Below are 24,184 nucleotides of genomic sequence, written 5' to 3'. Positions count from 1 at the left end.
TACACTACCCACATACAGCTCCACCCTCAATCTTACTTTGTACTTATAACCCTTTCATTAACTCTTTCCAGTACAAGGCAAAGCCAAGAAGTCTGCCATATGGATATGTGCCATATTGCGATTAGACTATACAATTAAAAACAACTAACAAAAATATGTTTTAAACCGTGGCAATGTCCTGAGAGATCTACATGGCTATGACATCACATAGCCAATTGAAATGAATAGGAGGAGGGTCCTTGCCATTGTTTAATATATATCTATCAAACAACAGTGGAACTGACTGCCCCACTTACTTCTAAGTAGATTCCAAGTTGGTGTATCCTCTGACATGCTGTACAAACAGAAATGGGTCGTGTCTCAGCAACAGCACAAATGCAATCGTAAACAGTACAGACCTACAACAATGCAGTTATACTGCTAAATGTGGAATTATATAGAGAATAATGCATAATGTAGGGTGTGATGTAAGAATGTAATGCCCACCTGAGGGGTGGAATGCTACACCCAAGCACCTCACCCCAAGGGTGGGCTTTACATTCTCATTTATCACACACACTGCCCCTTGCAGTATTTGTAATAATGTCTGGTGAGCATTTTATTCCTGCCGGAGTTCTAAAGTTCCATGTTGCTTGTTGTGGGGCTTACTCTGTTGCTGGTGTTTATGAGCGCGTGTTTTCCCTGGATTTTGCATCACAATTGAATCAGATGTTACAGATGCTGAAGGTATTCACGATGGTGCCACCATATTTGAACCAGTTTAAAAAGTATTTTCTGCTCGCAGTTGATGGCAGCAAAATCACAAGAAGAGGAAACTTTGAAATCAAGACAGAATGAGCTCACTCAAGCACTGGAGTCAGCCAGGAATACAGAGGTGAGTGGACTGTGCAGATTGCTTGCTAAGGATCTTAGCAGTGCAGGGACAGTGGGTGCATACACAGCATAGTACCTGTACAATTCAGTGAATTAGTGAGGGAGCGTGTCCTCAAGCTGCCAGCTGTGCATTGCCTTGCCAATGAGAACGCAGTGTGACTGGGAGCTGTGTGTCTGGGCAGGAGGCGGTGCGGGCGGAGGTGGAGGAGGAGAGGGAGAAGCAACGAGAGGAGACTGCCCAGTACAGGGAGCAGGTCCGACAGCACTCCCGCACTATCGTGGCTCTGGAGGACAGGCTGCTGAAGCTCAGCCAGCAGCAGGGGGCGCTGGAGGAGGAGAGGACAGCACTGCGAGGCAGACTCAGAGGTGAGCTAGCTGTTTTTATTACTGTCCCCTTAACTTTGTATGGTTCTTATTGCAATTTGTTATTGTAATTGTTTTTTTAAAGGTATGCTGTAAGTGCCTTGACTAGGAGTTTCACATCTTCTTTTCCGTTCTGTTTCCCTGCTGTAGACATGTGGAATGCAGGCTAGATCAGAAGTGTATTTGCCAGTAGAAGCAATGGAAACTTGTCAGGTCACTAGATGGCGCTGGCTCTTGCTTCTAGAAAGACAATTTGATTGATCTTGCCTAGGTTACATATATTTATGTCAGGAAACTAGAACCAAAGAGCAGCTCCTGCACTCAGGTGAAACATCTAAACATAGCCAAAGCACAACAGTAATTGTTCAAACTTGTATTCAATGTTAGCCACAAGGGGGCGATCCTACTCTTTCACTGGTTCTGTTGTTGCAAAGTACAAGTCACTGCAGAGCAGTCAGTGGTTGTTTGGTGTGGATTGTCTTAAAAGCAATGGGATCACTGTGCCTCCTGAAGTTTTATAGCAATACATTTTAATGGTGTTTCTAGTCTATGATGCATGGGACAAATTACCTTTAATGGAGTTAATTATACTGTATGTTATAGTAAATAATCTATAGTATATAGTATATAATCTATCTTGCTGTTAGTTGTTTTCCAGATGTTATATTTACTGAACACTAAGGGCTATATTTATCATTTATTAAAATGTAATTTGCACCAATCTTTTTAGGAAAACAAAAGTACTAAAGTTACAAAACGTATGGTTGCTTAGATCTGTTCCTTAAATTATTAAGGTAGTTACTTGTTGCTAATTAGTTTGTATCACAGGTTATTTTTAACTTGAGAGCTTTATTAACCAAGCTTTTTGAAAGTAACCTCCCTTGTGTCCCTGGCCTGCTATAGCATCACCGAGTGTGTTTTTTTTTTTTTTCAATGTGTTGTAGAAGCTGAGAAGAAGCTGGAGAGCAGACAGCCTGCCCCTGCTGCCCTACCCCCCCCAGCTCCCTCAGCCCCAGCAATCCCCCCGCAGCTTGTTGCCCTCAGGTCAGTAACAACACAATCTGCATCAGACCAGAGCACACCTGAGGTCAATTACACTGTAACTGTGCAGTTTGCAATTCATTGCAATGACACTATCATAGTAATTGTAGCTGGACTTTGGCAGACCTTTGTAATTGTAAATGTAATTATGCCCTATATCCTCAATTACAATTACAGCAGCATTGTTAGCGTGATACTAGAAGCAGCTTAAGAGTAGAGTAGCTTGACGAGAGACCACCGGTCTACATTTAAACACACTTGAATTCAAATGTATCAGTGAAATGCTAATTCTGTGTTCTATGCAAGGACACCACTTACCAAGCTTAATCATTCCAAGTTCCACGTTGTGTTTTACATTGAGCAGTCATTGTTTTCATATTTTCAACCACTTTTAGTTATATAGCTTTGTGACAGGGTGGCGAGTGGACAGAGGCCTAGAGACAGACTGCAGTTAAAAAAAAAAAATACTTTTATTATAAATAAGCACAAAATAATAGGGCACAAGGGCCAAAACAAAGGGATTTAAACACAAATAGAAAGACACAAAACAAGACTTACAAAAATAAAGGTTTCCAGGTTGGGCAATGCCTTCACTGGATCAGAAAAATTATAAAACAGCAAACCAAAAACCTAGCAAGCACAACCAACAATTTGCCTCAGCTCACTCCTCTCCCTAATGGGCAGCTGAGGCCTCGTTTTATGTCAGGTGGCTGGGTGCTGATTGATCGTTAATTACTCCAATTAACCCCAGCCACCTGAACACAATAAACCCAGGCAGGTAGGGGAATTTAACCCCATCCCTGCCAATCTATGTTTCTATTTAAATTATTTTTATTGCATTTTTTTACAAATATAATATAGTATATGATTGATTACAAAAAGTAATTGTAATATCAGCAAACAATGGTGCTCTAATTGTAATTCTAAGCATAATTGACCCCAGGTCTGAACCAGAGCTCTGCGACCTTTTTGCCATACCAATGACCAAGGGGTTCTCATAGACCCTTATAAAAGAAACATACTATCAGACACTGAAGAAGGCAATAGCTGAAATGTTAGGTTCTTATACCTTACTGCTAGACACTGAAGAAGGCACTAGCTGAAACATTAGGTTCTTATACCTTACTGCCAGACACTGAAGAAGGCTCATGCTGCATTGTGACTATGCTTGCTAATACCGTAGGTCCTAGACTGATCTTGCCATACTAAAAACCTTAAATGAGATACTTCAAAAGAGCCATATTGTGGAGCACAGTGAGACATAAATGGCTCCGGAGCCATTGTTGAGCAGCCCTGCATTAGTTCTTTTGAAGGCCATTGACTATAATGGCCCCCTTGATATATGATGTCTACTTCTTTGCTTTGATTTCTGCGTCAACCCCTGCCAGCACTGTCATGCGATAATGAGATGAAGTAATGGCCTATTGCACGTGGGTGATGAGAGCCCTGCACAATTCTTTTCCACTATAATAGATATACAGGTTCACGCACTGGGATATTCAAACAAGCCCTGGCTATTGTTAATGAGCACGATTGTAATCAGTGCAATATCTACAGTACATTTTAAAGTGCACATAAAAACAGGCATGCTTGTTGTGGTTTAATGCTTTAATTTGTGGTGAACTCCGATGAAGTCAATTCATTTTCACTGGTTTTGTTCAGTCCCTTGGAGGGTTGACTATAAGATGTATTTTCAATGGAGTAAAATGCATATAAAATCTGAAAAGGACTATTTCAAAGTGCAACTTCGTACAGGTATGAAATATCATCGTTTCCTTAACGCATGTATTCTTGTTGTTGCTTCGATTCACTGCATTATCCATGTCAGTTTTCACATCATGGTGAACATGTTTCTAGCACCCCTGTGGCATCAGCAGAGCTCTCAGAATCATGTCTGCAGTACAACGAGTACGTTAGCTTGTAACCGTTGAACCAACACTTTAACCAGTAAGCTACTGAAGCCCACTGCCTTCCACAGTTCTGGTTTCACTTACATTTTTCATTTTAAATGACCTTTCTTGTTACTGGGACATATTTAATGGCAGAAAAGCAGTATTTGTATTGGAATTTCGCAATTTAAAACATGTTCTCATTTGAGATTCTTTCAATGGCTCATTACCATAACACTCCTAATTGATGTACAAGATAGTAACAACTAAGGTATTCAAACTCGCTGTCTTCCACACTGTAGCCCATTGCTAAGCAACTCAGTTCCACTACCCTGCTGTTACTTATTCTGTTGTAGTAAGTAGTAACGCTTTCAGATTGGTTAATAATAAATAAAAACATTTTCCAGACTAGAGAACCAGCTTTGAGTATGAGTTCAGCAGGTGCAGCCCCAGCTCCCAGCCACACTGACTCTGAGCTGCATCTCTCTGTCTGCTTCTCTCTCTAGGGCAGGGTTGGCGGAGGCCCAGCGGGAGATCCTGTCGCAGAGAGACGTCATCGTGAGACTCAGCAGCGACCTGGCCAGGGCGAATGCCAGGATGTCAGACATGACAGGTTTAACACACATTCATAGTCACTATTTCTACTAAACACCAGTGTTACTCAGCTAGTGCACAATCTCCTAATGAATTATCCCCAAATAGTGAGAGATGTATATTCATCTGTGCTTTCAAACCAAATCAGTTTAAAATAAGTAGAACGGCATACAGTATAGAGTGCATTGTCCTGTCTTAAACTCATACTAAGAATGCAGTTATACTTGAGTTATAAAATAAAGCTGCTGCTTGGAGTGCTGGCTGAGTCATGCAAGCAGGGTTCAAATCCTGGTCCTGCCAAGTTGATGATCTTGGCTGGGTGTCTTAAAGGATGCGCTCAAAGTTAGGTAGGAAAACCATCTGTGGATAGTTCCCAGAGACTTCCCAGACTGGTTCTTCCCTCCAGGGTTCACTAGCTAACATCTATTGCTCAGGTTCAGCTGGAGTAAAGAGACAATTGGCTTGATCGCGTGAACCAAGGTCAACCGTTGAGCTTCAGTCCTCCTGTAGGTGGCAGCAGTGAGGTGACAGTTTAATTAGAAAGTGATCCAAAAATACATGAAACTAGGCAAACTTTTAGAACAGAAGTCTTTATCAATGTCTTTAATTTTCAAATACCAAAGTTTCATTATGTGTTTGAGAGGGCTTCCCTCTAAGAAAACCCCCATACTGGATGTGATGCATTTTGACAGCCAGGCCCTATTCTAATGCTCTAAACATCATTACATCACACAGATGATTGTTTGTGTTTGTCTGTTAAAACAAGCCAATCCATGGAGGATAGATCTCAACTTAAAGTTATACCATTAATAACTGAAAAGAGACGATTATTAGCATTACATTATTAGTTTCCATGAAGGGCATATTGTCAAATATCAAGTTTTTTAATGGTTTCACTCAGGATTCAGCACCAGTAAGTGGTTTGTTAATGTCATGGAAGTATAGGGCACAAGAAACAAGGAACCTTTTTGTACTGTGCAGATTTACAGCATGCTAGTGACCCTCGGTTATTGCCTTCGCTGTTGGATTGATAAATCAGCATGAAATAACCTTTTCAGAATGTTAACTAATTCACAACGTCTCTCTAATGACAAGGGGTCTCTGATGAGTTCATCTGACTTGTCTGCAGTGATTTGAGACGATTGAACAAACATACAGCCAGCCAGAGACCAGCTTTACTACTTCAAGGAAAGTGTTAGTAGGTTTGCATTGCAGTAGCTGAGGTTGAAACAAAACAATTTTGGTAATGTGTGTTTTCGCTTCTGTTTTATTAAATTGGTTAAGAAAAAGTGAGCCTGTTGTTTATTTGACTGCTTAACCTGAGTACATGGCAGACAGGCAATCTGGAGACTTGTTCTATAAACATTTCATGTGCATAGAGTAATACCAGCACTCCGTATGTCTCGGTTTTTTTCCTAGAAGAAAGAATTATAGTAAACATGTTTTTATTTTTTTCAACGCTATTAGTCAAGAAAGTATGTCACTCGCACCTTGCATATATTTCAATGCATCACTTGGACTCCGCATTGAACTTCAAGAAGTCGCATGAAGTAACAGTCGGCATTGAAAACACAGCTGTCATAGGAAAAGTAATGAGTTACTAGGAAGGCAAGTGAAAGTGCAAAGGAGTTGGGAATAGTTACAGTAAGTCTTTTCATAGTCTAAAACACATTCTGATTCTCTTTGCTCTGTCAGTAACCAATTGCTGCTTTCCCTGAAATGATTAATGTTGACTGCATATGCACAAACAAGGTCTCTCAATGTATTGCTCTCTCCCTCTTGTTTTAGGAGAGCTGAGCGAGAAACAGAAGATGGAACTGGAGCAGAACCGAGCCATCGTGAGGGACCAGAGGACTGAGCTGAGCACGCTCAGAAAGCAGCTGGCAGGGATGTCTGAGCTAGTGGAGAAGAAGAAAGCAGAGCTGCAGAGCGCAGTGGAGGAACTCCGGTAGGACACTGCAAACCATTACCAGTGTCTGTGAGAGTGTGGGAATCACAAGTGGGTGACTCAGTCAGCTGTAAGTTTTCAGTTACCTCATCTCCCTCCTGATTTCAGAATGCTCTCTGCTTCCTGACAGGCACTGTAAGGCTGATCTGGAGAGGCAGCAGAGCATATTGAATGAGAAGGAATCTCAGTGTGAGAAGCTTGAGGAGGAACCCAAAGGAGAGGAGAGAGACAGCCAGAGACCCAGACATACGGAGGTAACAGCCACAAGTGACAAACTAATACCTCATTTCCAGTGCAGGGCTGGCCCTGGCCAAGAAGAACTTGTGTCAGTGTTTTTTCCAACTGTGGCCAATCTTGGAAGTTCTTATTCTGCATCAAAAGGTCGCTGGGGGATTGTGGGATAGTGCTGTGTTTGAAAGAAACCTGTAGCAGTACAACATTCCGAAACAAAACTCCCTTAGCAATGGATGCTGTATTTGAAAGAACGTTTGTCGCTATTTTTATTTTTGCTGCAAAGGAAGATGATGATTTCTTTCCTCGCCTATAACTTGCATGAGTTATACTTTTATTTTAGCTTTCTGTTTGTGTGTTCACTTTAATGTTTGTCCAAATTTTTCTCGACAGCCATTGCAGTAGTGAAAAAAGCGTAGGGTTCCCCTGTCGGCTTCTTATCCAGCACACACCTCACTGTAGTTCCTTTGTGGCCACATCAGGTACGATATAACAAGCCAGGCTACGGCCCATGTGGCCAGCAGTGGAAGAACCCTTTTTTAGTGCCAGGCCACGGTTGGCCGTGTAAACAGAATATAACAGTTCTCCTGTAAGAAAATGACCATAAAACATGATGCACACTAAGCAACAACTGCTTTCATGCTTCCATTGAAAATGTTTTCGGGGAATAATAATTCAGTGATCTTTGTTATAAGGCATATATATATATATATATATATATATATATATATATATATATATATATATATATATCTATATCTGTATTCGCCTATATCCAGGGTATCCCATTTGGTCTTGTGCCTATAATGTAATTGGGCCCCATAATGTCATTCCACCAGCATTCTGCTTATAAGGCAGAGCACAAATGGTATAGTCTATTAACTATGGCTCATGGCTATAGTGTTATACAGTGGGACCACTGTAATAGGGGTCACTTATTATTTGAGTACTTTGACAAATATGCATTAAGGTATATTTAATACATTACTAGCAGCAATTCATTCAGTGAAGCAATTGACGCACTAGGTGGGTATTTCTTTTGGGGAAGATGTGGTTCCATACAAGTCATCAATCCTCTTTACAGTTTTTACTCTACTTTTTCATTCAACTTGGGCACTCAAGTTGTGTAGTGCTTGAGTAATTTACACTGTAATTTACACCCAAGTGTACATTAAAAGTGAAACATACGGTATGATGAGCACTGTAATTGAGTCTCCACCTCGTACGAGAAAACAAACTCAAAAGCGAATGGTTGTTCACGAAAACAGCTTTTCCCATTTTCCCCTTCTTTCTGCTCTCCATCCTCCACCATCTCCCTCCGCTTCCACAAGCACAGGAGTGAGGCGATGATTGAAATCATTTCTATATTTACAGACCCTTTTAAACCAGCCCCCAGGAGGCTTCCCAGATTACATATACAAAATCAAACGCAGACAGTATGTACAGCACTTTACCTATCAGGTTTAAATTACAGAGTCAGTGCACTGTCCATCAAACAGAGCACTCTGCGGCGAATCCATCTTCATTTGTGTTGCCATATGATGAGACCAGGAGTCAAGACAGCATTAACAGATTAATGCATGAAATATTTTTCACTTTGCCTTTGACATATTAGAATTTGTATACTTACGCATTGTAAAAGATGAAGCATGAAACGCAGATGCAGGAATACATCCATTGCACGTTTTTCATCGTTCAGTCCTATCACAGACTTGTAACCAAGGGTTTGATTTGATCATCCACAGTTGGATTTTATTAGCGCATTTTACAGGGAATCACCCTGAAATGCACCAACCACCTATGTGTTGTTATCCCAGGGGTGCAAATAGGTGGTTGAGATTCTCCTGTGCTGTCCAATAAAATAAAATTGTGACTTATCCCAGGGAGATAGGGTCAAGAGATATAAGTCAAGTAGACTGATAACAATGATAAAGACACTAGCTGATACATTTCTGTCTGTCACCTTTTTTTTTTTTTAACTATCTTTATATTTCAATGCAGTGTGCAAGGGCCATTTTGCCATAGTTGCTCAATGATGTATATTTTGTTGGCCAGTCATACTTTAGAATGCATTTGGACAAAATTCTTGAGTGACTTCCATGCATTTTATATGGCGTTTCTTAGGACCCTGGTTGTTTTGTGAGTGCCTGCAATGCACTCCAAACACCTTCTCCATCTCTCTTTTCAAGCACCAGTCCAGCTACAATACTGGATGTGCACTAAATATAGTACAAGATCAAATGACAGTGAGGGGTATTCTTTTCTATTGACCTAGAAACAGCCTATGAAAACCCCACTGTACTTGGCACATCCCCAGAACATGTATAACAATACATGTAGCCTTATTGTAGCACAGTATGTCAGGCAGCAGATACTGGTGCGTTGGCATTCTCACTTCACTTTTCTATACGTGTATGTGCCTGAATTGTAGTGGTGGTAGCGACCCCTAGCTGTAATGCACCTCAGTCCAGACCTGATTCAACCATGGGGGTTGCTCTAAGCATGATGGGGAGTAATTTCATGCAGCTTCTTTACAACTAGAGGCTCGACGTTCAGGCTTGCGACCGGCCCCTGGAGGGTAACCCCCCTCTACTCTGGTATATAGGACACGTGCAGTAATTTCCTGGCCTCTAGCTATACCTTATTTCAGTGAACCTTGCATTTTGAATAAAAATTTAAAAGATGTCGTCACGTTTTAATTAGGCTGTTGCCATTTTAAGGCATGCAGAAACACCACATCTGTAGTTTGAATTTGCATCACAAGCAGACAGGCTGGGTGAGTGCCAGTAGGCCTGGTGCCCTCCTCTGCTTATTGGTTTGCAGCTCTTTCGTTTGTCCTGGGCCTTTTTCCTTTTTCACCTCGCAAACAATCAGACCCGTTACAGATTCATTTCCTGATGTGAATGGCCAGGGCCACAGCAAAGACAGGAAATAACCTTGTGCTACAAAAATGAAGATCAAATCTTCCAATTGGAATTAACAATCTGATTGTTTGTTAGTCTGGACATTAAATATCATGTTATACCATCATATTAACAGCCAGGTTTAGGAGTGGGTGGGGAGCTGGTGTGGCGCTTTCCAAGATATATACAGTAGGCCCTGAGTATCTTTCAGTTTAGGGTTCCCCTTCTTGTCTGCTAATAGGCTATATTCTGCAGTAATATCCACCTGTTAATAAAATCTTGATGGAGATTGACAGAGAACCTGGTGTAGGGAGTGTGGTTTCTCTGGTATTGCTTGGTGCTGCAGTGAAAATTAGTGTGTGTTTATCTACCTCAAATGTATTTGTTGGTTTAAAATTGCAGCTGTGCTGTTTGTTCTCATAAGGTTGCTTCATAATTCAATAGTAATGTAGACTATGTAGCCTCCGTTGCTTTATATTTCTTTAAGTCTGTTTTGTAGATTCGGTTGTTTAAGGGGTGGTTACTTTGGAATTTTGTCCAAAAAGTAAATTGATCTGTTCTTTCTACTGTTGCTCAAAAGTTCAAATCAAGTAACAGTTGTAAAGCAGGCTCACCCTCCGCAGTTTGTTTACCCAGACACAGAGACTTGAAGTTGTTTTAGGCGCTTCCGTGCTGTTTTTTTAATAAACAAAATAAACAAAAACAAAAACCTAACTCAGTTTTTGGAGCACTAACTACACACGTCAGGAACCTTTCTAACGCACCGGACATCTAAGCTGTTTACCAGCTACAAAACAAACAGCATTTTGAATAAATAACAAAAAAGCTTCACACAATACCTTTTTTTTTTTTTTTTTCTCATAACATTGAGCACACATTCAATCAGGCTCCTTCACACAGCAACAGCCTAGCTGCTTTCTTTAAATACCCTGCACCTGGCTCTAATTTACAATGGTAGCCAGGTGCAGGTGATAATTAACAATGAAATAATAATTAATTAAATAACAACAAAACAATGAACACACTTTTTTTTTTTTTTTAAGCAGGGAGGATTTCAGCCCCTCCCTACCTTGTTAGACAGTAAACTGCACCATGAGCATGCTAAATGAACACAAAATAAGCAGAAGCCCTCAATATTCGGTCCTTTTTGTATATAAAAAACCTAAAATCAAAACTACATATAAGCAAACTATTAAAGTCATTACTATATAAGCCATTTCTATCAATCTTAATATAATATAGGCTACCTGAACTTATCAAGGGCTATATCTCATAAACCACTTGATTCAACTATCCACAAGAAAATGGTTCATGAAAAAAACTAAACAAACATGAGGCCGATGCACAGCATATTTATTTATATATTTTTGGTCACATGCATTACAAGGGGCAAGATGTGTTGCTAACTGTTTTGTTTGAATGTAATGCATTGTAATATAAAACAAAGCATGCTTTCAAGCAGTCAGCAGCCTGCCATTCCAGCTGAACGGATCACATCTGCTGCTGCCTCCCCAGGGTCTCAGGAGTTAGCAGCCAGCGCAGCCCTTGTGTAAAGAGGCATTCCAAGCATACACTATCGAACAGGCACTCCTCCGAGACCAGCTCTTCATTCACAGGCAGAGTGACAGCCTCCCTGTTGTGACATGCTTGTCTGGGGCATTAATCCCTTCTTCCAGCCTGCTTTGCTCAGCCCTCAGATCCTACTAATTACCTCTGTCACACTGCAGTCTGTATGCTGGACTGAAGTGGTGGGAGGGACTGATTAAATACCAGGGACCGTGTCACTATAACTAGAAATCTTTAAACGTCATCATCTCCCCACTTTCTAATATTTAATATCTTACATGTCAAATATCATGCATTCAGTGTTGTTCTCTACTGCTGCTTCTGTTTAGGTCATTAGTTACCATGCTTACTTTCTGTTCTGGCAAGAGTTGCTTCTGAAAGACTCTTAAGGGTGGATTGATGGAGGGGGGAAAGCATATCTGTTTAGCACAAGCTTCAATGCGCTGTGCTTCACCTATTGGAATCAGAACTGGAGATATTATGGGCTATAACCGTGATGCCTCCACCACTCTACTGTTTTATTTTGTATTGTAATACGTTGTTTTTGGTGATGGGTTCATAAGAAACATTATTTTTTAGGTTGAATAAAACATTTTTATATTTTCCTTGCTTCTCTTTCTCATAATAAATGGTAGCATTGCATTCATCTTAGAAGCCATGGCCCCACTGAAAATATGGATTTTTTTACTTGTAGGCACAAGGTTTTGGCTAACTTAAAATAAATCCAATATTTGCAACAGGGCCATTGGATATCCCCTACAGGGTTCAGAAATAGTGTTGATAGTGATTGGCTGTTAGATTTATTTCTGTATGTGTTTGTTCAGTATGTCTGACATGTCTGTTAAAGGAGAAGATTGCTAAGACTGATCTTGCAGACCAAGGGGCAAAGTGCAGAGGTCACCGGCACGAGGAAGTGATCCAGCGGCAGAGGGCAGCTTTGGCAGAACTGAGAGCGAGGATCAAGACATTGGAGCAGACGAGACCCCTGTGTAAGGAACTGAAATCCCTTACTCTTAGGTGGTGGAGTTCTTTTTTTCATTTGAAATGATTTGTACTTATGTAAAGAGAGGGACAGCGGCATTGTCTTGCTTATCTCCTCACAGCTCTGCAAGCGGGAGAGCGCACCGCAGTCCTGACCTGAACACCCTCTGAATTCAATAAAGGCTATTAGCCTTATATCATATAATCAGTATTCAACCAGTAGCCTTGCTTACCTCTGATCTGTGCTAACCAGGAAACTGACACAAATTCAGAAACATGTGTTCATGCTCCCATAACGCTTTCAATGTGAAAAATCAACTCAAATGAACATTTCTTTCTAAAATAAAGAGTTTCTGGACCATGTTCCTCAATGCGCCATTGTAACAATGTCATGCTTTTTCTGTAGAGGCTGCCACGACACTGATTTGGAGACTTTGTTCCACAAGTCTTAAAGCTGTGTCACGTTTAATTTGTTGTCTGTCTGTAGACGGTGGTGCAGCAACATTGTAAAAGCAGACACACAAGCTTCTTGCATAGCTCTCCTGTGTTGTGGCTTGCTAGGTGTGGTTCGCCAATAGCTTGTACAGTCTTATTTTGCTGACTGCCTCTTCCCGCTGCTGAACACAGTTTAATTTCTCAGGCTTCTTGCCAGTAGTAAACGGAAGGAGGCTGGCTGGCTGGCTTTGGGGGTTTGAAACAGCAAAAAATGCATTTTTGCTTTTATCCTTGTTCTATATATAACAGGAAAAACAAACCTTTGGAAGTCTTCCCAGACAGTGCGGTGACCCCTACTGGTGCAAGATCAGCCTCTGTAGACTTGGCCTGCTTGTTTCTAGCTGAGAAGGCCCTTTTGCTCTGTGCAGAGTACAGATCAAAAGTTGCAGTAACTTCACTTTCTTCAGTGCACTGCTTGCTGTCTCAAGGACAGGGTTGCTTCAAAAGTCTTACAGTGTATATCTTACAGATATACAGGGCAAAAATCTTTTCACTCCAGTGTTATTGTCAAAAAGACTAAACTACAAGCAGCTAAATACAATAAACTACAAGCTGCTAAATACAGTAAACTACAAGCTGCTAAATACAATTGATTGTTGATGTTTGATAACTTTATTGGATGTACAGTATGTATGTATATATATGTCTGTTTGTGTGTGTGTATTCTCACAGATTTATGTGTAAAATATGCACATGTTATGCTATATTTTTACTGATCATTCCTTCCAGGTATTCCAGTACACTTCCGCCAAGTCCCTGCATTGAACTTCAAGAGGTCACATGAAGGAATGGAACGACATTGGAAGTTTCACAAGAACTCAGACTCCCAGAAGCCTCACGCGTTGCATCTCTGTAACCAGAAGCTTCCAATGACTCATGTGCTTTCAGTCTCACCTGAGTTCCTTCACGCGACCTATTGAAGTAGAATGCAGGGACGCTTTGGATTTTCAGTATTGAAATATCTGGAACGAGCAATCTGTAATGTTTACCCAATGTGCTCCCACTCTTCATCTCTAATCCTGTCTGTCTTCACAGTGTCCAGTCAGGAGCAGGCAGTCCAGCAGGTGGCGATCATGAGGAGGGAGCTGGCGGAGCTGAGGGCACAGCAGGCCATTTCAGACAATCAGAACCAGGGCACTGTTTTCGGGAGCAGCTGGCTGACAAAAACAGTAAACTAGGAAAACATACAGGGTCTTTTTTAATGAGCTAAATGTGCTTAAACTACTAATCCTACTCCAACAGGCAGGTTTATTGTGTTTCGAGTTGGTAATTAGTATAGGTTGCCAGTAGGTTTAATAGACTTCAATTGTGGCAGTATTTAGATCAATAGCTGTGCGTGTGCAGGGTGTCATGCAGTCGGATGTGCAGGGTGTCATGCAGTTGGGTGTGCAAGGCGTCATACAGTCGGGTATGCAGGGCGTCATACAGTCGGTGTGCAGACTTGCATCTTGGTTGTGCTAAGTTGTTGATGTCAGCTGGGGATCCGATAGGGAGTGTCAAATTGGCCTGGGCACTTTGAGAGGGTTGGGCAGGTAAAATCAGCAGGTACTGCATCACCTCCCCATGCTCCAGCAGGCACAGCATCACCTCCCCATGCTCCAGCAGCCATTACTGGCCAGGGCCCCTGTGTGCTGGAGAGGACACCAGCAGACAGCTTGCCAACATCCACTATTACACTCCTGAGTGTAAAGAGGCCGTTGGCTTGGTCATAGGCTCAGAGGAGCAGTTGTGGGGCGTTTCAGCTGTGAGGGGATATAATAACACATTCAAAATTGATTAAAAAAAAAAAAGTTTGTTTTACCAGAAATGGCATGAAAGCAGAGTGGACTAGGTTCTCAAAAGTTTTTTTTTTTTTAACTGATTTCACTGAGACTTCAGGGACAGATCTGTGTGGATGTGTTTATGCAGGTATAGAAGAACAAGATGCTTTATTTGACCTGCAACAAAGTAGTATGTTCTTTCTGAGAGTTTTAGTTCATCATTGTAGTTTTGTTTTAAGAACATGAATAGCAACCATTATACTTTTGGAGGACAAATCATGTACATTGACAGTTAACAACCTCCTTTATTAACATAAGAAACAAATTCAGCTGATCTAAATTAGTATCCAGACTGCTGTTTAGAGCAGTTTGGGTACCAAGGTTTTAAAAACATATTCTCTAACAGGGCATCTGAGTCTCTTTACCGAGGTTATTGTGTACTAGTATCCACTGCTAGTATCCACGATCATTAACATCACTGTAATGTGTGTTGCAGTCTGAAGGCCATCCCTCTGGAGGAATGTCTGAGGCCGCTGTGGAGAGAACCTCCAGGCTAGACTTGTCAGAAGCTTTAGACCTGAGTGAGAGAACGGTAAGGGGAAATAAAATCCACTCAGGAGTGTTGCAGTGGGGTGTAGGTTCCGAAATGTTTCCGTAATTGTTGTCTGTAGTGCACTGCCATAGATCGATATGTTTGAAAGAAGCATAGGCTACAACCAGCAAGTATTTTAAATCTTTTTCAATATCTAGTTCCATACTGTCTTAAAGAAAGCTCTTAGTTCGCATGCCTTACATTCCTAGGTCATTTTCCTTCAGCAGTGTCTTGGTGAGCTGATAAGCTTGTCAGTCATCAGGGGAAGCATCTGATTGGTTAATGACAGGCATCAAGGGGGTGGGGACAATCTCCAGCTTGCATGTATGTAGAATTTTCTTTAACCACGGGTCATTAGTGTTGCCCTGTGCACTACAGCCTATAGGTGAATCATTGCACTGAAGCCTGTGCAACACTAATGCTTCCCCATTCAAAAAAATAAAATCAACACAGCAAATAATGATCTAAAGCAAAACAACAATAGCAAATCAAACTGAGAACAAATAATAGGATATTAAATTGCAAAGAAATTATTTCATTATTTCACCGTCTGACTTACACATAAAGAAACATATTGAAAACAGTGAATTAGTGAAGGGTCCTTTCCAGGAACATACATGACTTACTGTATACAATTTACTGTCAACAAGGACTAAACACGAATGAGCCAAATTAGTCAGTTATTGAATGATTAAATATAGAGGGAGTACTGTATTAGGAAAATAGAGATTCGACTTGTTTCACAGACCCATTAGTACAGTATTTTGGACAGGTATGATTTGGTAGTGCAAGATTAATCAGGGTGGATGATCCCTTCACGTTGTGTTTTGTTGCAGTATCTGGACCTGGTGCGAGCCCTGGCCAGCCTGCTGAATGTGGGAGATCTGCCGGGCTCCTCATCTCTGAAGCACGCTCCGCCGGACGAGAGGGAGCGGCTCATCTCCCAGAGGCACACAGACCTGGAGCTGCTCCACACGCGCCTCCGCCTCCTGCAGAGCCAGCTGGAGCGCAAGGAGGAGCTGTTGAGCGGATACCAGAGAGACCTGGAGCAGCTCCGGTACAGCAACATCCAACTGCAAAGCACTTCACAATAGCACATGGTCAACTTCGCTTTCAAAGAGTGCTACACCCAGCTTTTTAAAATCCATTGTCTTACCTCCTCCCTCCATGGGGGATATAGTGGAGGCAGGCATACGTTCGAATGTCATACTTAGACTACAGCTTGTTCCATTGTAAAACAGCTTGCTAAGGACCTTCTTTCGCACTTATTATATAATACATCATCTCCTGGGAGCTAGTATCACTGGTCACTCTTTTTCTTTATAATATAAAATGCAAGCGAAGAAGATCTTCAACAGAAGAAATGGGGGACCAGTAAAATATTGCCAGTGCTAAAAGGTTAGAAATTCTATTTCAAAACCTTGGTTAATACTTAGTTGACAAAACTCCCTTAAAATGATGTGGGAATAAGTTGATAGACACTCTGAGTTTCTTACCTGCTAGCTGTTGAGCGCTCGCTGTCCCTGTTGTTTTCACAGGCAGAGCCAAGATGTGGTGTACAGACAGCAAGTAGAAGTGGATCGGCTGAGGGAGGAGCTCCAGGGACAGAGCCAGGAAAGCGCCCTGCTTCGAGAGGCCCTGGACCGGGCCCAGCAGAGACTTGACCAGGAGAAGAGGCTCAACAAGGCCATCAAGGAGCGCAAGGTTTCAATTTAATTTGTTTAGTTTAATACACTGCAGACACACTTTGGATTTGACATGTGTTTATAGAATCGATTATCCAATTGTGATGAAACCTGAAAGAATGCTCTTTTAGAAGAGGTTATTGTGGGCATCTGGGGGTGCATGGGGGCTTCATGACTGTCTTCAGGTCACGTTACTTTTTTTACTGTCAAGAGAACTGCTTTTCCAGATGTGGTGAAACTTGCTAAGGATGTCCTTTGGCTCATCTTATTGAGTGACTCAGAATCTGAGGTTGTATGGAGAAGCCCTGTATGTCTGCCCTTCAGTCTGTCTGTATGAATGTCATGCTTACATTTTGATATCTTCTGGAAGTAGGTTCAGTTTTTCTTTGACTGTCCCCTTACATTCGTGGTGCTTATTGCAGTTACTCAATATAGTAATTCTCTGAATACTTTCTTTTCATTTTCCATACATTATGCCTGTTACCTAAACAGAATAACCCATACAGAGTGCTAGTTAAGCACAGGTGCCCTAGGGAGAGAGGGCTACATTTAGATTTGTAACTGTGAAGAAAAAAAAAAGTGCAACTGAAACGCTATTCCAGTTACATAACCTTGAGTTGACCTCTTTTAAAGAGATCGCAATCTACCCACATGGGAAACAGTTTCTGTTAGAATTTTTATGATTTATTTGATGGCTTTTTTGTGTATCTGTGTGTGTGTGTGTGTGTGTGTGTGTGTGTGTATACTGCAAGCACATCTCTGTAACACTGCGACACTGCATTACTCAGAATTACTATGTGTTGGTAGATACCTTTCTACACCTGTACTTAGTCCCTATTAACAGATTAATCATAATGATGAATGTTATTTATATAGCTCTCCTAGGTCCTTTCCCAATTGATATATTAGTACCAGCACATACAGTTTTAATTCCATTCACTTGTGAGGGCACTAGCCTGTGTGTTTGTCTTGTGAGGGCACTAGCCTGTGTGTTTGTCTTGTAAGGGCACCACCCTGTGTGTTTGTCTTGTGAGGGCACTAGCCTGTGTGTTTGTCTTGTGAGGGCACTAGCCTGTGTGTTTGTCTTGTGAGGGCACTAGCCTGTGTGTTTGTCTTGTGAGGGCACTAGCCTGTGTGTTTGTCTTGTGAGGGCACTAGCCTGTGTGTTTGTCTTGTGAGGGCACTAGCCTGTGTGTTTGTCTTGTGAGGGCACTAGCCTGTGTGTTTGTCTTGTAAGGGCACCACCCTGTGTGTTTGTCCACTCGACTTCTGGGTCGATTTGATTCACTTGTACCCTGCAGAGTTAAGCTTCATGTTTTACAGCGTTTACAGCACCAGGGAATGCCTTGGATTGCATCAATCACTTATTTTTAGGGGCAATCCCAGGATGGGTAAATCATAACAGGATGAATCCAGTGAAAATGATATGCAGAGAAAGTGAACCTAAGAAGGTATGTCATAGCCATACCAAGCTTCTCTTTAAACCTGAGCAAAAAACAAGTCGACAATGTCTTTTTTGGTCCTCCTTCACAAATCTTATGCACTGATCTTGTCCGTCCGTCCGTCCGTCTGTGTCTCTTTACATTGTGAAGATGATAAATGCCTTGATTCCACCAGTCTTTGCTGAACTTGTATCACACACTCCTAGCCTCCTGTAGACGTTTCAGATTGTGTTAGGCTATAATCCAGTCCTCTGCTATTACTACAGATTATGAGGACCCCCTGTATGCGTGTGTACTGGTTAGTGTCTTTAATAATATTGTTTTCGTCTATGAATATTTTGGAAATGTTCAAACATGTTACTTACAGCAAAGTCTTTACTTTTGTTCGCACGAACACTCATTTCTAATTAGCATTTCTGTTCTTTTGTTTCCTAAATGTTCCCCATGGAAGAGAAAAGCCTGGGAAAAATCTCTTTGACACATGCGCAGTGCCAGCAGGACTCCATTATTCAGCAACTGGAGAATGAACAGTTTCTTATTATAAACAAGCACAGAGCATCATAGGCAACTTAAGACAATCAATATGTTTGAAATGTAAAGACTGTCCTGGAGCACTCTGATGGTTTGTGGTTTGTTCACTATTTATCTCGGTATCTCTGAATAGTACATGAATATATGCAAAGGATTTTAATGGGAAAGCCATCTCACAAGAGCAGTTGGACCCTAAAATGTTGTTAATGTACCAGGAATTATGAGCAGCAGGTGCTGGGATGTTGTTTTTCCATTGCCTTATACAATCATTTTGCAGTTTTCCCATGGGTATATTATACATTTACCATTGCTTGCCGTTTTTGATATGCTTTACAAAACCTTTCAGAGTTTTACTACCGTGCTTTACCATGCAACTCTTTGCTATGCTTTTATAAAGGTTAAAACCACTCAGAGCCCTTAATCCCTGCATTTCCTAAAGAGTCATTTCAGTTCAAGCTGTGATCAACAGGGGTCGCTTAACCTCCTGAAGTGAATTCATTCTTTTTTAGCCCTTGAAACAAGTTTAAAATAACAATAGCATTATCTGTCTAGGTCATCCCCCACATGGTCAGTTTATTTACCATCAGTTCTCACCATGTTGGGCAGGAGTGCTGTTCCTCGCCTTCACTGCACCTGCCTTGACACAATTTTCTCCATCACATGTGGTTCATGTAGCATCAACCAGAAATGGAGGAAATGCCTTCAAACAATGTGGTCCAGCTGTTCCAGTAGTTGCTATATGGAAGTAAATATTCCCTTTTTTTTTTTTTAGCAGACATTAAAATAGAATGTTGCTTTACTGTGCCATTACCTTTTTTATATGTTTGCAGCCTTTGTTCAGGCCTCGAATCGCCTACTGTTTGTCTTAATTAGAATTGCTGTTGCCATGTACATTCTACCTCAGTAGGTTATTGAAACAAAATCTGTACTCATCAGTGTAATTACAGCAGAGTATGTGATTACATAAGTGCCTGTTTGAGGGACTCTGTCTATTTTTTTCCTTGTGGTCGATAAAATATTTAAAAGGAACACTTTGTGGTCCCAGCACAACACTGGCAATGGAAGATCTGTCAGTGCTGTTCTCGGCTAAAATCTTGCAAGTGCTGCCAAGGAAGAGGTGCACTGCTGAGCTGGGCTGGCAAGCGTTGCAATTACTGCTATGCTTATGCTATTAGGCAAATGAATTGAATGATCGCTTGAGATTGATTAACTGATCCCAACGGCTACACTGCTCCCAGTGCCTGTTTTCTCTCATCGGTGCTGCTCTGCAAGTTGGTAAAAGAGTAATGCACATTCAAGGCTTCGTTGTCAAATTTGAGAGAGAAAGACCCTTCATAGCATGAGCAACCTTATTATCCCCCTTTCACTGTGAAGAAAACCATTTACATTCATACATCTATGCATCCACATCACAAAACCACCACACAGTTCAGCATGGCTGCTTGAGAGAGCCCCGGGACTGAATGGCAGGCAGGGGGTGTTCGGGTCTGGATTGAGGTGCTCTCTTGCTTGCAGAGCTGTGAGGGGAAGCTCTCATGATATCTGTAGCCAGTGCCATTGTCCCTCGGCTTTTCATGAGGACTACATTCACAAAGAATTCAGAATAAAACTGTTCAATCTGGTTTTGTTGATTCTCTTGTAGACTTTCCACTTGGAGCAGCTTGAGAAGAGGAGTGTGAGGACTCCACCTCACAGCTGTGTGCAGGAGGACATGCGTGGAAAGGTGAGGCAGCTACCAGAGGGACTTAGTATTGCCACTTTACTGTATAATCATGCAAATAAGAACAGGGGCGTACACGGGGGTGCACGCTTGAGAGAATGCAGTTAATCCTTTGGTTTCACATATATGCACCTTTTATACACTATGTATGCAAATTGTGATATTGATAAATACCACATTAAATGGGTTTTGGATAGATTTTTAATTTTTTTTTTAATAAGCATTACATAAGCTCATGCACAATTTGCACGTTTATACGGTAATGCTAAACATAGTAGACACAGCTTCCAGTTCTGACATAGACAGCAATCTCTTAATTTGCTCTGCAATCAATTTACATACTGAATCAGAGTTTCTCATAAAAATATCACTTCAGACTGAATGGAGGAAAAGTGAGGAGTAATAGGAATCTGCCCATCGCTTACAAAAGAATTAGAAAAACATGCTGGGGAATATCCAATAATATGGTAAACTAATCCTGGTATTAATTTGTTACAAGGAATGCTGTGAACCTTCAGCACTAAGACCACCCCTGGTCAACCTAGACTTTCACAGTATACATATGTAAATTCCCATCGCTCATACCACAGATTCACTGTATTTAAGTTCACCCCCTCCCCTGATCTTTTGAAGTCCCCAGAGCTGACATTAATAAGCCTGAATGAGGCTTTGCTGTCAACCTCTTTCTGGCTCAGTATCCCTGTTCAAGGGTGATGAGATTGACTGGGACAGCCTCACTGGAAAGGTTATTGGAGGATAAATGAGCGATATTAAGGTAATATTTCACATCACCCAAGGTTGTGTCACTTCTTGTCAGAGCTCAGTAAAGAATGAGTTTAAATGAAAGGAGACAAGGGGTCTTTGATTACAGTGGATTTCCGTACTGCTTTGAAATGTCATTTGCTGTCCTCAACCAGTTCTCTACTATCCATTCAAGATTGCTATTTTTTCTGAAAGTGCTTTGTCTTGATATGGTTGAGTCGTTTTCATGATTTTAAGAAGGTTGGAACATATTGAAAATTCTAGCTCTTAATTTGAATTGAGCGGCTCTAATTGAGTAACAGCACAGATGGGAATCACAATGTAGGCTAGGAGTAAAAAATCAAACCCCAGGACTGATCTGTGGCCCTATTCTCGTTCACATTTTCCTTCTCCTCTGCAGGTAGAAGCAAAGAAGGCAGCCCTGCAGGGAAAGCTGAAGAAGAAGGGCTACGAGATTGAAACCCTGAAGAAGCAGCTTTGCAAACAAGACCAGGAACTGTGCAGCACAACCACTAAGCTGGTCAACCTGCAGAACGCACAACCCAACTTGCTCACTCATATACACACGTAGAGGACACATAAGAGTTACACAGTGAGATTTGAATCAGTTACGTCTATTAATAGTCCCAGATAATCTACAGCATTTGTGTAAGCAGTTAAATCTGATGTGTTTGACTGGGTCGTCACCTAGTCAAAGCACTGCTGCTTTGAGTGCAGGGTGAGTTGCAGATCTTGGCTGGGGGCCACAGGGAGCACTGAATTGGCTCAAGAAGGGGTTAGGGAGGGAAATTGCCTCACATGGTTCACCTAATCAAGCTTCAGTGACCTCTTCTGGTCTGACAAGTCCAGGAAGTCTCCAGTTCAGTAGCTTGGAACCATCCATTGCATCAGTGGGTGAAAAGAGCTGATTGGCTTGATAGCAGGAACAGAGCTAGTGTGTAGATCCTCAGTCGTCCTGAAGATCTACAGTGATGAGGTGGCATTTAAAAATGGTTAAAAAAACAAAGGTAAAATGTATCTGATGTGATCGATCCCAGGCTTCAGGCAACAGATTGAAAATGAATCGCTCAATTTTAAACAGACCAAATTCAGGTTATTTATTAAAATGCCCTTTAAAATGCACTTGAACCATTAGCTCAGTTAACTGCTCATTTTAAAGTATTTTTTAAAACGTCCTTTAGTAAAAGTTTGGGGAAACTACCAGATGTTACCAGTTACAAATCTCCAATTGGATTTATGAAAAAGATCTTAAATGTGTTGATAAAAGAGCATGATTGCACTGTTAAGCATAGAGAGTACAGCATGAATGAAGGAGCTTGTGCAGCACCAGTGTTCACGCATCAAGGTGAACCTGCAGGACATGAGAATCCTCGCTTCATTAGATCTTTAGTCACTGTGGAGGATGTACAGTTGGAGGCTGTATTCTACAGAAGTATCGTGAGTATAGGACAGGGGGGAGTTCCTTAGCAGCTGAAGCAACATTGTAGAGAGATGATTTTCTAGTAAGAGATTTGTGGAAACCAACAGCATTCTCTTTAACTAATCCTGGACACAGGTGAAGGTGGAGTTAGGGATTTGTTAAGAATGAGTTGTATCCTGGATACTGTGCAACCTTCAAAATAAAAAAAAAGGGATGCCCATTTTATACCAGCTTTTTGTTGGTGTAAACGAATGAATAGATCATACTTAGGGCTTCTGATTTTCGGTTTTAACCGATAAAACACCCCCGATACAAAAATGAAATCAGTGGATAGCCAATAAACACCGGAAAACACTGGAAAAACTGTGGAAATGGTTAATTAATTTGCGTTGACTTTACCCTTTTCCCATTAAAAAAAATAAAACCTGCTACAAAAATAATAATAAATACATTTCCCAGTGCTGCTGGGCAATGTCACGCCTTCCTAAGTTGTATCATTGATTCGTTCTGAATACTTTAAACCTGCCCCAACTACTGAGTGACAGCACATTCCTACATTTCTATTGGAGACTCCCTTTGCGAGATTTAAAATGAGCTGAAACAATCAGGAATGGAGGCTTGTTAGCGGGATCTAAAGCTGTATTACAGTTAAGATACGGCAGATTTAAAACAGAATTGTGGCGAAATGTACAGAAATGCCTACACACAAAAACCCCAGAAGAATGTGCCTGTAACCACAGGGATTTCGTTGTAGAAGAAAGCAAGTGAAAGATGGTACAACTTAAGTGTGCAAGTACTGTCGAGTTACTACTATATATATTTTGACAGAAAAAAATGCATTTTGGAAAGTAACCGAAAACACTAATTTCATACAGTATACAAAAACGAAAACCCCGAAAAAAAACCTTTACATAAAACTCGAAAATAGCTAAAAATAAGCACCGAAAAATACAATAAAAAAAAAAAGAAAAACAGAAGCCCTAAGCATATTCCTTGAACGTTCAAGCAGTACTGTAGTTCTTCAACCCATGAGGGTAGCTGAATAACCACGAACCTGATAGGGGTTGAGTGGTTTGTACAGCTATTCTCATGAGTGAGGTAACCGCAGTACTCTACGAACCTTCCTGGAATATTCGGTTTATATAACAAGTATAATGCCTGGAAAAGATTTAGAAATGTTCAAACTTATATTTAAGAGCTGATATCAGAGAATGACTTTGTTTAGATCAAGCTCTGCATCTGCTTAGCAGAACGTTGTTTCTGAGCAGTGTGATTCGCTCGCTCATTCTGTCAGCATTGTTTCTGAGCAGTGTGATTTGCTCGCTCATTCTGTTGTTAGCATTGTTTCTGAGCCGTGTGATTCACTCGCTCGTTCTGTCATTAGCATT

The 24,184-nt window shown here is 41.2% G+C and overlaps 1 protein-coding gene across 1 annotated transcript in view; it reads left to right on the top strand.

Moving 5' to 3' along the window:
• The window catches only part of LOC121328387 (forkhead-associated domain-containing protein 1-like), a 39,870-nt gene extending 16,734 nt beyond the window's left edge, over positions 1-23,136 (top strand). Inside the window, exons 18-30 of the mRNA XM_041273019.1 lie at positions 785-874; positions 1,056-1,239; positions 2,181-2,280; positions 4,673-4,779; positions 6,549-6,708; positions 6,839-6,962; positions 12,256-12,397; positions 13,920-14,053; positions 15,141-15,236; positions 16,073-16,293; positions 16,775-16,940; positions 20,537-20,617; positions 21,777-23,136. Coding sequence (XP_041128953.1) covers positions 785-874; positions 1,056-1,239; positions 2,181-2,280; positions 4,673-4,779; positions 6,549-6,708; positions 6,839-6,962; positions 12,256-12,397; positions 13,920-14,053; positions 15,141-15,236; positions 16,073-16,293; positions 16,775-16,940; positions 20,537-20,617; positions 21,777-21,947 — 1,776 coding nt within the window. The 3' untranslated portion in view covers positions 21,948-23,136. The remainder of the gene's footprint in view (positions 1-784; positions 875-1,055; positions 1,240-2,180; positions 2,281-4,672; positions 4,780-6,548; positions 6,709-6,838; positions 6,963-12,255; positions 12,398-13,919; positions 14,054-15,140; positions 15,237-16,072; positions 16,294-16,774; positions 16,941-20,536; positions 20,618-21,776) is intronic.
• The last annotated feature ends 1,048 nt before the right edge of the window (positions 23,137-24,184 follow it).

This window comes from Polyodon spathula, chromosome 16 (genome assembly GCF_017654505.1).
Source record: "Polyodon spathula isolate WHYD16114869_AA chromosome 16, ASM1765450v1, whole genome shotgun sequence".
Classification (NCBI taxonomy): Eukaryota; Metazoa; Chordata; class Actinopteri; order Acipenseriformes; family Polyodontidae; genus Polyodon; species Polyodon spathula.
The sequence above is the reverse complement of the archived record's forward strand: the minus strand, read 5'-3'. Positions and strand labels throughout refer to the sequence as shown.